At 40.8% G+C, this 15,316-nt stretch overlaps 1 protein-coding gene and 1 long non-coding RNA gene across 9 annotated transcripts in view; one reads left to right on the forward strand and one right to left on the reverse strand.

The window, feature by feature from the left end:
• The window catches only part of ZNF143 (zinc finger protein 143), a 64,933-nt gene that overhangs the window by 39,844 nt on the left and 9,773 nt on the right, over positions 1 to 15,316 (forward strand). For all 8 annotated transcript variants that reach the window (XM_027581600.1, XM_027581601.1, XM_027581603.1 and 5 more), the window contains 4 exons: positions 635 to 760; positions 4,382 to 4,561; positions 10,026 to 10,253; positions 14,181 to 14,329. In XM_027581600.1, coding sequence (XP_027437401.1) covers positions 635 to 760; positions 4,382 to 4,561; positions 10,026 to 10,253; positions 14,181 to 14,329 — 683 coding nt within the window. The remainder of the gene's footprint in view (positions 1 to 634; positions 761 to 4,381; positions 4,562 to 10,025; positions 10,254 to 14,180; positions 14,330 to 15,316) is intronic.
• Positions 7,554 to 15,316, reverse strand: part of LOC113915534 — a 40,039-nt gene continuing 32,276 nt past the window's right edge. The window contains exons 2-3 of the long non-coding RNA XR_003517693.2: positions 10,598 to 10,850; positions 7,554 to 7,616 (exon numbers count right to left, since the gene is read on the reverse strand). This is a non-coding gene — a long non-coding RNA (uncharacterized LOC113915534). The remainder of the gene's footprint in view (positions 7,617 to 10,597; positions 10,851 to 15,316) is intronic.

A 15,316-nucleotide genomic window follows, 5' to 3' on the forward strand; every position in this document is an offset into this window, starting at 1 on the left:
GGGCAGGAACTGACGCCTTGCCTTTGTCTGAATTAGTGGATGCATGATGACCAGTGTTTCAATCTCTCCCTTACCTTTCTCTTGTCCTGCTTGCTCTATTCTCTCTCTCTCTCTCTCCATTTTTCTCCTCAGGCCTATTTCTGCCTACTGTGTTGGGTGTTTCACTCCACACTGTGTGAAAGAAACTTACTTTTAGCAGAAAAGTAAAAGCTGAGCATTAGAAGCAGACACAAAATTTAACGTTAGGACAGACCTGAGGGAACCATAGGCAACTGGGACTTAGCAGGGGTTGGGGCCTGCCTGGGGACACATCCGGCAGGGCCAGCACTGTTCCCTGTTCCTTGTTTAATGTCTCGATTCCACCTGAAGCTTTTGGGGTATGAGTTGTGAACATCTAATAAGATTGGGGCACTTTAAAAAAAGAAACACAGCCTCTTCTAGACAGAGGTGAAACTGGAATTTCCAGCATGACAGCCCTTAGCTGTCATACTCTTGTCCATTGTTAATAGCTGCTCTGTTGTGTTTGCCTAATATTATATCCTTGCTGTTTACTATATTTTTCAATTGTTTAATCTCAATGGGCATGCCTAGAGGGGTCTCATATAATTAAATTCCTTTTAAACTTTTCTTAAAGGTTATGGATTAAAAAGTCATGTCAGAACTCATACAGGAGAAAAGCCATATCGGTGTTCAGAAGATAATTGTACTAAATCTTTCAAAACTTCAGGAGATCTACAGAAACATATCAGAACTCATACAGGTACTGGAATGAACAAATACCATATGTAGGCCAGGATCTGATTGATTGATTGATTTAAGGCCAGGAATTTTTTTGTTAATTTTATTCATTTATTTGAGAGAGAGAGCACGCATGCCCATGAGCTGGGGGGGAGGGGCAGGGGAGATTGCGAGGGACGAGCAGACTAAGCAGACTCCCTGATGAGCACAGAGCCCGACGTGGGGCTTGATCCTAGGACCCCGAGATCATGACCCGAACCGGTCAGAAGCTTAACTGACTGAGTCACCCAGGTGCCCTGAGGCCAGGAATTCTTAATTTGTGGGGAAGGGACTTAGGGAAGGAGTCTCTGGAAGTTTCAGAGTTAGCTTCAAGGGATTCTCTTAAACTCCTGAAATTCCATGCACTTTGCCATTTACTTCTTTCCAGGATGAAGGCCCATAATTTTGTTAGATTCTCAAAGGGGTCCATGTCCCAAAAAAGATGAACAGTGGTCGTAGATCACCAACCCTCTCAGTTTACAGGTATTATTTGAGCAACAGGCTTATTTACCTAGGATTGCACATCTACTTAGTAGCCCAGCTGAGACCAGAACCTAAGGCACCCAGTTCCTTCTCAATTCAGCATTGCTTCTCCTGTGTTTAGCTGCTGCTAAAGAAAATGAACCCTAACAGCCCCACAGAAAGGGAGGCTTGTTACTTCCTTGTGATCATCTCTCGCCCCCTTTAAATTTCCTCCTCTCCTTTTCCTAAAGGGTACTTTGTTTTTATATCCCCTCCCCTCCCTTTCTTGTACTCAATTATTTGTAGAATTGGAATACCAATTATAAAAGTAATTATTTGCTTTGGATGAGAGCTGGAGGAATTTCAGAAACTGTTGATAAGAGATGCTGTTATAGCTATTGACTAAGCTTATTTATAGTTTAATAATTTAGTGTGAAATTTTACCGCAGATGTTTTAAACGTAGTGTGGTAACTTTGTCCCCAGATACTTCTAAGTATTCTAAAATAGTTTAGCAAATTTCCATCGAGGACTTGTCTAGTCATTAAAGTTTAGCTTTTAATTCAAATATGATCCCAGATAGGTTTTGCTTTACAGTGTTCAGGAACAAAGCTGTAGATCTCTGCTTCTATTTTATTCATGTACTTATTTTTATCCATTGTTATCAGACGAAAGTGTTTCCAAATTCCTGCAAATTCTATTTGTATTTGCGATATACTGCCAACCTGTTATATAAAAGTTACATAAAAACATAATCTAGTTCCATTAATGTTTGGGCAAAACATTAGAATTGTGATTCCTTTGTTAGTACTCATTTAGCAAACCACATATTCATGCATCAATTTTTAAATGGTGAGTATTTTCATAGGTAAAATGTTGGATTGTGTAAGGGGGCTTCAGGGATGTCTATTACAAACACAGGTTGTTTTAGTGAAAAATAAAGTAAGGTGCTACAGAGTCAAAGGCATAGTATATGTAACACCATGGGAATGGTTGGAACTCTGGATTCCTTATCACAGCATGTCAGAGCTGGGAAAATGTGAAGGTCATCTAGATCCAGAGAGAAGGGACTTACCCGAGACAAACTATTTTCCTTAGGTTAACATATTGGAAAAAAAACAAAACAAAAAACACCTTTCTCTAAAGAAAGGATCAGAGGTTCCTGCTCCTTTTTAAATGATTTCATACGTGAGGGCAGAAATCTTTTGGAATGGTTTTTACCAGCAGGTAAATCATAATTTCACTTGGCCAAAAGAAAAATCACAAACTTTTATATATATATATGTATGTAAATATCTATTTATTTATCTACACATATAGAGATTTTTTATTTATTTATTTTTATTTTATTTTATTATTTTTTTTTAAGATTTTATTTATTTGACAGAGAGAGACACAGCGAGAGAGGGAACACAAGTAGGGGGAGTGGCAGAGGGAGAAGCAGGCTTCCCGCTGAGCAGGGAGCCCAATGTGGGACTCGATCCCAGGACCCTGGGATCATGACCTGAACCGAAGGCAGACACCTAACGACTGAGCCACCCAGGCGCCCCGAGATTTTTGTTTTTTTAACCACAGAAGTTGTTTGCCTAATTTGAGCTCACTCTAAAGAAGGACACACGGGAATCAAAACCGAAGACTACTTCCTGCCTTACAGTTTAAAGGCCCTTTGGGTTCTGAGGTTGTATAAAGCAAGTATGAAGAAAAGGAATATAATTGGCAGAATAGACTTTTTCACAAGTTTAGACTATGAGCATAGTAATATATTCAGCAAGTATATGTGATGTGTATTACATGCTAGACACCAGATTTTAAAAAAATTTTTTCAAGGTATAGAATAAATAAAGTTAGGAGATAAGCTTTTGGGGGATTCTAGGGTTGTTCAGATATAATTAATTTTTTCCCACTTATCAATTTTTGTTTTGTTTTAAAGATTTTATTTATTTATTTGAGAGAGAGAGCACACAAGAGAGGGGGAGGGGCAGAGGGAGAAAGAAAGAAGCAGACTCCCCACCGAGCAGGGAGCCTGACGTGGGGCTCGATCCCAGGGCCCTGGGATCATGACCTGAGCTGAAGACAGACACTTAACCAACTGAGCTACCCAGGCGCCCCAGCCATTTATCAATTTTTAATTTTATTTTTATTTTTTATTCAAATATAATTCTTACTCTTTTTAAAAAATTTTTTAAAGATTTTATTTATTTGTCAGAGAAAGAGAGAACGAGAGAGAGAGCGAGTGCTCATGCACAAGCAGGGGGAGTGGCAGGCAGAGGGAGAGGCAGGCTCCCCACTGAGCAAGGAGCCCATGTGGGACTCCATCCCAGGACGCTGGGATCATGACCCGAGCTGAAGGCATATACTTAACCAACTGAGCCACCCAGGCATCCCTATAATTCTTATTCTTGACTCATTTTTCTTTTGTATTTCTTTATGATATTTTTTCTCTGCTTTTCTTAGTTCATTTTTTTTTTTTAAGATTTTATTTATTTATTTGACAGAGAGAGACACAGCGAGAGAGGGAACATAAGCAAGGGGAGTGGGAAGGGGAGAAGCAGGCTTCCCGGCTGAGCAGGGAGCCCAAAACAGGGCTCAATCCCAGGATCCTGGGATCACGACCTGAGCAGAAGGCAGAGGCTTAACAACTGAGCCACCCAGGCATCCCTCTTAGCTCATTTTTTAATATGCCCATCTGGATAACTCCATCTTGGAAAGTCATGCAATCAGTGATAAGTTTTGAACAATATTCAGATTTCCTATAGAAATTTAAATTTGGAGTAGAAGATGCTATTTACAGGGCAAAAAACCACAGAAAGCCAAAACCCTGAAAGGGAAGCTCCATACGGGAAGGCTAGAGTCTTGAGCATGATCCTAGACAGAATTGAAGGATAAGACATTTCAGTTTTCGGGGTGCCTGGGTGGCTCAGTCGGTTAAGCGTCTACTTTCGGCTCAGGTCATGATCCCAGCGTCCTGGGATCTAGTCTCACATTGGGCTCCCTGCTCAGTGGAGAGCCTTCTTCTCCCTCTCCCTCTACCCCTCCCCCTGCTCATGCTCTCTCTCTCTCAAATAAATAAAATCTTTAAAAAAATTATTTTCCATTTTCTATGTATTTTTGCACCATTTAATTTATTCCTTTTTGTATTTTCAGGAGAAAGGCCTTTTAAATGTCCCTTTGAAGGCTGCGGTCGGTCTTTTACAACATCAAATATCAGAAAAGTGCATATTAGGACACATACAGGAGAAAGACCGTATTACTGCACAGAACCAGGATGTGGGAGGGCATTTGCCAGTGCAACCAATTATAAAAATCACGTGAGGATACACACAGGTAACAGTCTCTGATTTCTTTGTCTTCTGTTTTTCTTCCATAAACCTTTTTCCAGTCATTCCCTCCCGCCTTCTACCACTTGGCATGGTGGAGGGGGATTAAGCAACTTAAAAAAACCTTCACATTAGCATTTATACATTCATTTATTCAGCAGTTACTGAACGTCTGTTGTGTGTTCCCCTGCCAGGCATCAGACATACAGAGACAGATAAAAGACATGGTCAAGGGCAGTTGAACTGGGAGAGTTGACAGACCTCTAATTGCTACAGAGTGCAGAGTGTCTCCCATTCCTTGAACGAGATGCTGGGGGAATAGAGAGGGGAGCAACCATCTCTGTGGAAAGGGAGAAGCATTCAGGGAAGGCTTTCTAGAGGAAGTTGACTTTTAGACTGAGTCCTAAAGTTTGCTAGCTAGAAGGCAGGGGGCAGGTTATTCCTGACTGGGGAAATGTCACGGTTAAAGGCACAAAGGTGTGAAAAGCACGATTTATTTGGAGAATATAGCAGGCATAGGGCACATGTGGAAGACTAGTATGAAGTGAGGTTGGAGGGGTAGGCAGGGCCTTGTGTCTGCGCTATCATGGTAAGGGTGTTTCTTAAACTGGGCTTTGTGCTGTTTGTGGGGCAGATGGGGAGGGGCGGTCTGTGGCTATATTCTTTTTTTAAAAAAACAGCTTTACTGAGATATAATTCACATACTGTATAATTCATCCATTTAAAATATATGATTCATTGTGTGCCAACTATACTTCAGTAAAAATGAATAAATTCATTAAAGTATATGATTCACTGTTATTTAATATATTCACACAGTTGTGCAACCATGAGCATGATCCAGTTTTAAAGCATTTTCATTCCACCTAAAAGAAACTCCATACTTATTAGCAGTCTCCTCCCACCCCCACCCCTACGCAATCATCATTCTGTCCTTATGGATTTGCCCATTCTGTACATTTCATACACATGGAATCATGTAACACAGGGTGTTTTTCATCTGGCTTCTTTCACTTCGCGTAGTGTTTTGAGGCTCGAGTTCTTTCCTTTTAATTACTGAATAGTATTCCATTATATGCATGTACCACATCTTATTTATCCATTCACCAGTGGCTTTCACTTTGGCTGTTATGAATCATGCTGCTCTGAGCATTCATGTAGAAGTTTTTGTGTGGAATTATGTTTTCATTTCTCTTGGGTGTATACTTAGGAGTGGAATTGCTGGTTCATATGGTAACTCTGTGTTTAACAATCTGAGGAACTGCCAAACTGTTTTTTTCACAGTGGCCGCACCATTTTACAGTCTCTCCAGCAAATGTATGAGGGTTCCAGTTCTCCACAACGCAGCTAACAATTATTATCTTTTTGATGATAGCCATCCTAGCAGGTGTGAAATGGTATCTATCTCATTGTGCTTTTGATTTGCATTTTCCTGCATCCTAAAGATGTTGAGCATCTTTTTCTGTGCTTATTGACCATATGTAGGTCTTCCTTGGGGAAATGTCTACTCAGATCCTTTGCCCATTTTTCAGATTTAGTTCTTTTTATTGTTGAGTTGTAAAAATACTTTATTATATTCTGGGTACAAGTCCCTTATCAGATATATGATTTACAGATATTTTCTCCCACTTTGTGGGTTGTCTTTTCACTTTCTTGATGGTACCATTTGCAGTACAAAGGTTTTTAATTTTGATGCTGCACTTTGTGAATGTATTTTTAGTGGTTGGGAGGGGAAAGACAAATGGGAGGCAAAGGTAGAATGTGCATTCGTTTTTTAAGAAGCTGTTTAATACATTGTCTTGATTACTGGTATTAAGAGTAACTTTGCAATAATTTAAAATTAAAAGACATTTTTACAGAATGGAACTTTAGCTGCAGTGTTTCTCTGGCTACATTCCTCGGATCCCTGAGTATCTCTGGAAATCTTTTCAGGGATCCACAACAATCCCTTCCCTTTGAGGAGAGTACATTAACGAATCTGAATATCACTATGGGCAGAGAGGAAACCTTAAGAGGATTTAAAGAACGTTTGCTTTTTTTTTTTTTTTTAAGATTTTATTTATTTGAGAGAGTAAGAGGGAGAGCACAAGCTGGGGTGGGGAGTAGGAGGGAAAAGCAGGCTCCCTGCAGGTTTCAATCCCAGGACCTCGGGATTATGACCTGAGCCGAAGGCAGACACTTAACCGACTGAGCCACCCAGACACCCAAACGTTTGCTTTTTTTTTTTTAAAGATTTTATTTATTTGAGAGAGAGAGAATGAGAGATAGAGAGCACGAGAGGAAAGAGGGTCAGAGGGAGAAGCAGACTCCCTGCCGAGCAGGGAGCCCGACGTGGGACTCGATCCCCGGACTCCAGGATCATGACCTGAGCTGAAGGCAGTCGCTTAACCAACTGAGCCACGCAGGCGCCCTGCTTTTTTTTTTTTTAAGAAAAAAATCAGTCCATATTATAGAAAGATGTTAAAGGGAAATGAGACTAATGGTGAGGAAACTGAGGGCTGTTAGAAAATTCAAAGTGAGTGAGATAGAGAAGGATACAAATGAAAAGACATTGAAGAGGTATTGGCACAGGACTTGGTGACTGTGACTAAGTCACGAGGTGTAAAGAAAAACCTATCAGTCTAGTTTGTGTGATGCGTTAGATGATAATCGTTAAATGGAGGAGAGCAGGTTGGAAAGGGAAGATAACGCCGTCAGTTTGGAATCTTTAGGTCTCTGGGTGTCCTTCCCCACTTGAACTCTTACCATCTGTATATTTGCTGTAATGATTTGCAAAATTTTTACTCAAAATTTATGATCCAAACTGAAAACCCACTATAATGAATCTACTTGTGATGCATTTTTCTTTTCTTTTCTTTTTTAAAGATGTTATTTATTTATTTGACAGAGACACAGTGAGAGAGGGAACACAAGCAGGGGGAGTGGGAAAGGGAGAAGCAGGCCTCCCGCCGAGCAGGGAGCTGGATGCAGGGCTCGATCCCAGGACCCCAGGATCATGACTTGGGCCAAAGGCAGATGCTTAACTGACTGAGCCACCCAGGCGCCCCATGTGATGCATTTTTCTATAAAAGAAAAAAATTTTAAGTTGCATGTTAGTCTAAGTGAGAGAACATAGGACACACTAAAGTCATTTCTGATACAGTCGTATCTTATGCTTACATTGTGTAATATGCATTATTGCCATCATGTTCCTTACTATTAAAGTGTTCTCTAAGAAAATGGAAATGCCTGTGAAAACCTAAGAGGCCTGGAAAAGAAAACCATAGATTAGAAGAAAAATTATATTTTCCTACTATAATTTGTACTTCTTTTATATCTTTAAGATATTTGCTTTTTAGATTGTAGTATGTTTGTGGTGTAGAAGGAAAACAGAATTCCCGTCTGATATTATACTGTATCATTGTGTATTACACGCCACTGTATACCCACTATACCCACTACTGAATGTTAAATAATTAGATAATTGGTGTTTGAAGTGCTTCATATTATGTAGACATTCTTGGTGGATTATAACACAGGTGCTTAAGAGCCTTTGTGTGATATTTGGGGAAATTGGCTGGGTTTTTAATTTTTTTATTTTTAAAAGATTTATTTATTTATTTCAGAGAGAGAGAGAGTGCACAAGCGGGGGGAGACAGGCCTAGGGAGAGGGAGAAGCAGACTCCCTGCCCACTGAGCAGGGACCCTGGGATCATGACCTGAGCCGAAGGCAGATGCTTAACCAACTGAGCCACCCAGGCACCCATTGGCTGGGATTTTTAGATGGGCTGGGAAAACATTATTTTTCCCATTTAAAGCAAGTGGAAATATAGATTCCTTACCTGAAAGTTTACTGTTCCACATTTTTAATGGGCAAATTAGATTCCAGTAAGAGGGATGCCTACATTAAATTTAGCCATACTGATCTTTGGAACATTTAAATAAAGCAGTTCTCTTAAATGTGACTGCACATTGGACTCACTTTTTAAAAATAGGCTTATTCCAGGGGCGCCTGGGTGGCTCAGACTCAGATGGTTAAGCGTCTGCCTTCGGCTCAGGTCATGATCCCAGGGTCCTGGGATCGAGTCCCGCATCGGGCTCCCTGCTCAGTGGGGAGCCTGCTTCTCCCTCTGCCTCTTTCTCTCTCTCTCTCTCTCTCTCATGAATAAATAAATAAAATCTTTAAAAAAAAAGGCTTATTCCCCATATTCTGTCTGCACAATTCTGACATAATTTTATGGAATGAGGCCCAGGCATTGGTTATTTTTAAAAAGCTCTGTGTGTGTGTGTGTGTGTGTGTGTGAATATATATAAAGAAATAACCCACCCACCCCAGTCTTTTACATGATTGAGAATCATTGAAGTAGAGAGATGTAGTACATAGTTATAATTTTTGGTCTGACCCAAGAGGTAAGTCTGGACTGGAAGAAAAGATTGGCTAATAATCATCAAGTAGATGATATAGTAAATGCCGACATTATGCTATAAGTGGAGTGCAAATATTCAGCCATGTAAAATGCAATCCATTCTTGCAAGTTTGATTAAAGGACCCAGTTGAGGCTGTGCAGATAGCCAGTAGGGAGCTCCAAAGCGCAATTCAAATCCACTTCCGTCTTGACTGTGGTTTGGTGCCACCTAGTGGCTGTTTCTGCTTCAGCCTAAATATCAATGGGGCAGGTTTTCTGTTGGAATTGCCTGCCATTTCCCTGCCTGGTCTTGCCCTCACCAGGTCTGTCCCACAATCATTTACCAAAATAAGAACATTAACCTGTCCTGCTTTCAGAACGTAGACTGGGCAGAGGAAGGAAGCAATTTCCAATTACTGTATGCTCAAGACTTACGTTATAGATTACATTAGGGTGAGATTTTACTATTTATGGGTGGTTTTACAGTGTTTAGAACCATGCAAGAAAATGTGATTACTCAAGGAAGGGTGCAAAATGAGAATAAAGTAAGACATGCACGTGTATGCACACATGCATATGCACTTTTAGAAATTATATGGGTATGTCCTTTTAGATTTGTAACTGTCCAGACCATGTCTAGTAGACTTTTTAGACAATCCTTTTTTATTGTCCTTATAAAACCCTTAGGGAAAGCTGTATTTGTTATAGTAATAATTGCATTTATTATTTTTAGTATACTGTTATTAATATCTAGCTTATCTAGTTGTAGTTAACAATAAATGAGTTTTATCAAAGCTTAGAGTTAAACTGGGCAACATCTCCATCCTTTTCTCATCCCTTGAAATTACGGGAAAAGTGGTATTCAGGTACAAGGTAAGACTCAGAATGCAGACTACCTTTTGAGCCAAGACAAAACCATAGTTAGGGGAATCTTTTCTTGTGTTCTGCCTCATGGCGGTATAGAAAGAGATCTGACAACTATCTATTTTTGCTACTAGAGGCTTTTTTCCCCCATGAGAGGAATGGAATGATGATGCCTTCATATGTAAAAACTGATTTGTGTGTGTGTGTGTGTTCTTTACTTAGGTGAAAAGCCATATGTTTGTACAGTCCCCGGGTGTGACAAAAGGTTTACAGAATATTCCAGTTTGTACAAACATCATGTTGTTCACACTCATTCCAAACCATATAACTGTAACCACTGTGGGAAGACCTACAAGCAGATCTCCACACTGGCCATGCACAAACGGACGGCCCACAATGACACTGAGCCCATCGAGGAGGAGCAGGAAGCCTTCTTTGAGCCTCCCCCGGGTGAGTGTTCTTTCCAGTAAACCTCTCTCCGTGCTGGGGAATCAACAGCTGTCATAATTTGTGATTCATAGCATTTTCTCAGATAACAAAGTTTCATTCACATAATCACACAGATAGAGAATTTACAACTGTAATAAGTGCTATCAAAGAAAGGGACTTGGTGTTCTGGGATGTCTAAGAAGGGAAGTTAGTCTAGTCTGGGAGGTGTTTTTGTTGTTTTTGTTTTGTTTTTTTTTTTCCCTGTTTAGTTCTCCACTTGTTAAACAGAAGGATGGCAGTAAAGTGGATTTAGGACACGCAGCTCGAATTGCAGTTTTTCTTCTGTCAGACCTGGTTGCACTTACCTATATGCTGGAGGGTTTTCCCTCTTCATTGTGGCTTCTGTTCGGCAAGGAAAGCTGTAAATGTCACTAAAGAAGCCCTGGAACCTGCCAACTTTGAGATCAAGCTTATTTCAAGTGCCAGTGGTCCGAGTGGTAGGAGCAGAGGGATCTGACACGCTGGGAAGCAGAGGAGGGACCCGCAGTCTCTGCCTTGCTTTGAGCTGAGTTTGAGTGACGTGAATTCTTGTGCTGCTTAATAAAGTGATCTCTCGGTCTAATAGAATGCAAAGGCAAAGAATTGCAGTCAATCTCTTGCACAAGTCGTGTGAGCTTTCTGGTTTTGTAAAGTTCATTACAGGTTAGCGAGACACAGTTCTTAAATAAGTTAAAGTAACAGCTACTACGAGAGATGGTAGAGGGTGGATAGGGGTTAATTCGGTGGAGAGGCAGGGATTAGGCAGGAAGGGGAAATAAGGAGCAAAGTCAAGAGGACATTCAAGTAGAGGGAAGGGCACATACAGAAAGCCCTGAGGTTGGAGAGAGCAAAGTAAATTGGAGAGGCCAAAAGAAGTCTGGCCAGTGGGGTACTTCTGCCCGGGAGGACGGTGTGAAATGGGGCCAGAGAGCAAGGGAGGAGCTGCTGGGCTATTTGGGTGCACTAAGGATGTTGATCGTTAAGCATTAGAGCGGTTTGGCACTCCCAAATAACTCTTCGCTGATTCATGTGCTATTCAGTAGTGCTGTAGGAGACAAAAACATTCATTTTGATAAGAATAAACTCTTGGGAAAAAATGTTAGAGGATTACATTCTGTGATTTCAGTTAAATAACATAGGTAAGTCAGTAAAGTAGGTGAAGATTTTCTAAAAAAACAAAACAAAACCTAGGTTGTCCTACTGTTGCACTGAGGACCTCCTAAATGGAAGTAGATTTGAAAATGAAAAGAAATCCTGTTTTCCCGTTCTTATATTGAAATGTTGAAAAATCTTTTACGTGAGAAAAGTTGGTTGGAAAATAAGGGAGAGAGTACATCATTCACTGCCTGCTGCAGTTCTAATTTGTCTTTTCAGACATCTGTCATGTGATAGAAGTAACAGCTCCTTCCCACCTGGCTGCTGTGTTTTTTGGCGAAGCATCCTGAGTGCGCACAGTCAGATATTCCCACAACTGCTGGGTCCTTGAAGTTAGAAAGCAGGCTTTGTTTTGTTTTTGTTTTGTTTTGTTTTTCTAAACAGGCTTTAATGATGACAAGCTCAGGTTTTAAAATTCTTTTTTTAAGCTGCTTCAGTCTCTTCCTACAAAGTTGATCTTTCAGATTGTCTGAATTTCTTGTATTCTAGAAAATAGTCCGTAATATGATAATGCACATTTTGTTAAAAAATATAATAAGCTATGATTGTTTTTCTAAGAATAGGGATGGGTTTGCGTTCCTTTCCTCTCCTGTGATTCTCGAGGTTCTGTAGCCCATTGGGATAATAGTATCTAAATGGCTGTGACACAGGACAGACAGACGTGAAGTAATGGCCGCCGTGGAGATTACACCACCATGACCAGAGCCATATGCGTGCATGCGTCAGCCACTAACTTTGAGAAGTACTCCTAAATTAGCATAAGTCCTTCCTTGAGGGGAAAAAAAAACCCATATTTACCCTCTTTCTGGCTTTGTGGGAGGTGGAAAGCAATAGAGAGGGAACAGCAGGCTTCCTGGTTGCCAAGTATAGCAGTAATGGACTGTTGAAACTGCTGTTTACTTGCTGGTTCTTTATGAAATAAAGAAGTGAATGGTGGTTCCTGTTCTGTCCCTTATTAAATGATTAACCTTACCCCAGATAATATGCCATTACATTGTCTTTACACAATGTGGTCATTGTGTACTGATGACTTACAATCAATCACTTGTGTTAAAGAGTAAGTAATTTAGTATTAGTAGTAGGTTCTGTTTACCCACCATTCTGGTTTTGTGGTTAATGTTTATGAAGATTGTCTTATCATTTTTAACAGCTTCTTAAGTGACTGCAAGAACTTCATGCATACTTGCCATGTTGGAAGGGTTATTTGCCAGGCAGTCTTCCTGTCCAGTACCTCCACGCCATGCCCCAGCACACATGCACAGTATCACATAATGACTCCAATTAAGAATAAAAGGGGTCTCCTAAAATTAGAACTTTTTTTTTTAAGATTTTATTTATTTATTTGAGAGAGGGAGAAAGAGAGAGCATGAGCAGGGGGAGGGACAGAGGGAGAGGGAGAAGCAGACTCCCTGCTGAGCAGGGAGCACACCGCGGGGCTGATCCCAGGACCAATCATGACTCGAGCGGAAGTCTGACGCTTTACCCACTGAGCCACCCAGGAGCCCTCAAAATCAGAACATTTGAATTTGATGTGGAAAGGTTTGGTTTGGTCTGCTTTGATTTGGTTTGGCTTTATAAAAGTGGAGGTGGAAGAATTGGAAGGAGGTGCTGGAAGCCATTTTTATGATTTGGAATATAATACATATACACTTTAATCTATACAAGTATTTCTGTCATACTTAAAATATTTTTGAAATGCAAATCAGAACTACACTGCGACATCACCTCACACCTGTCGGAATGGCTAAAATCATACAGGTGTTGGTGAGGACATGGAGAGAAAAGAACCCTTGTTCACTGTTGGTGGGAATGCAAACTGGTGTAGATACTGTGGAAAACAGTATGGAGGTTCCTCAGAAAAGTTAAAAATAGAACTACCCTATGATCCAGTAATCGAACTACTGGGTATTTACCTAAAGAATACAAAAACACAAGGGGCACCTGGGCAGCTCTGTTGGTTGAGTGTCTGACCCTTGGTTTCAGCTCAGGTCATGATCTCAGGGTTGTAAGATTGAGCCCCACATCGGGCTCCATGCTCAGTCAGAGTCTGCTTGAGATTCTTTATCTCTCCCTCCCTCTGCCCCTCCCACTCATGCTCTCTCTCTCTCTCAAATAAATAAATAAAATCTTTAAAAAAAAGAATACAAAAACACTAATTCGAAAGGATACATTCACCCCTATGTTTATAGCAGCATTATTTACACTAGCCAAGGTGTGGAAGCAGCCCAAGTGTTCATAAAGAAAATGTACACACACACACGATGGAATGTTATTCAGCTATAAAAAGGAATGAAATCTTGCCATTTGCAACGACATGGATGGAGGCAGAAAGTATTATGCTAAGTGAAATAAGTCAGAAAAAGACAAATACCATACGATGTCACTCATGTGGAATTTAAGAAACAAAACAAAGGAGCAAGGGGATAAAAAGAGAGACAAACCAAGAAACAGACTCTTAAATATGCCTAGCAAACTGATGGTTACCAGAAGGGAGATGGGCGGGAGGGGATGGGTGAAATAGGTGATGGGGATTAAAGAGTATTGTGATGAGCACCAGGTGATGTAGGGAAGCGATGAATCTCTATATTGTACACCTGAAACTAATATTACACTGTATGTTAACTCTACTGGAATTAAAATAAAAATTTGGGAAAAAAATAAGAAATATTCAAAGTGATTAAAAATATATATATCCTCTGTTTTCTAAACAGCGTGATTGGTTGGTCAAATAAATGATTCATTTGTTTTAAATAGGTCAAAGTGAAGATGTTCTTAAAGGGTCCCAGATCACGTATGTTACAGGTGTGGAAGGGGACGATGTTGTGTCTACACAAGTAGCCACGGTAACCCAGTCTGGGCTGAGTCAGCAAGTTACACTCATATCCCAGGATGGGACTCAGCATGTGAGTATCCACCAAAAGCCAAACAAGTTAAATAATATTTCTCTGACTATGGACATGGAAGGCAGGTTGGGCCCCAACTGCGGAAAGCCTCGAATATCAGCTCACAGGCAGTGCTAGAGCTGAAGGTTTTCCAGTAGGCTGCTGAAAGAGACCGCGTGCCAGGGACATTAGGGGAGAGAGGATGCTTGTGACTCCAGCACTCGCGTGGTGTTATTGGTGTAGTTCAAAGGCGAGGTGATAAAGGTCAGTACCACCGTGAAATTGAGGGCTTGAAAAGTAAAGGATCCATGAGAAAACATAAATCAGAGAAGCTAGGATTTAGTAGCTGATTAGATCCAGGAGGTGAGAGTGAGAAACCGGCAGAGCCTTGGCTAAGGGGACGAGGGTATGATGACATCATTAAAAAACCGTGGGAGGGGCGCCTGGCTGGCTCAGTCAGTGGAGCGTACGGCTCTTGATCTTGGTCTTCAAGCCCCACATTGAGTGTAGAGATGACTTAAAAAAAAAAAAAAAAAGATCCTGGGAAGTCAGCAATGGGCAAAACTGTAAAATTTCCAGAGTGCAGCTCTCTCCCTACCTGGAGTTAATGGGAGTTCACTTAACTTACCTCCCAGAATTAATAGACCAAGTCTCTTGATTTCCCCAGGAAAAGCAAGTAATGGTTATTCTCCAAACCATTGCTTTGTAGATGCCACTAGCCTAAAATAATCCAGACTTGATTTCATTTTTAAGCTCCAAGTAAGGTTGTCTCTACCTGGTAGAAATAGGCATATGGGGCTCTTTATCCTCCTCTAACTGTCTCTTCCACGGAGAACCCTCTCCTTCCCTGTTTCTCTCAGAGCTTCCCTCCCATGATGAATCCTCCCTTTGTGTTGATAACTGTTACTATGCTGATGTTAATTAGGAGACAGAACACATTCGGGATTGGGATTGGGATGGGCAATTTCGAGGTGCTTGTACCATCCCGTTCATTCCCTTCCCCCTCAC

The sequence above is a fragment of the Zalophus californianus genome, chromosome 11, assembly GCF_009762305.2.
Source record: "Zalophus californianus isolate mZalCal1 chromosome 11, mZalCal1.pri.v2, whole genome shotgun sequence".
In the NCBI taxonomy this organism is placed as follows: domain Eukaryota; kingdom Metazoa; phylum Chordata; class Mammalia; order Carnivora; family Otariidae; genus Zalophus; species Zalophus californianus.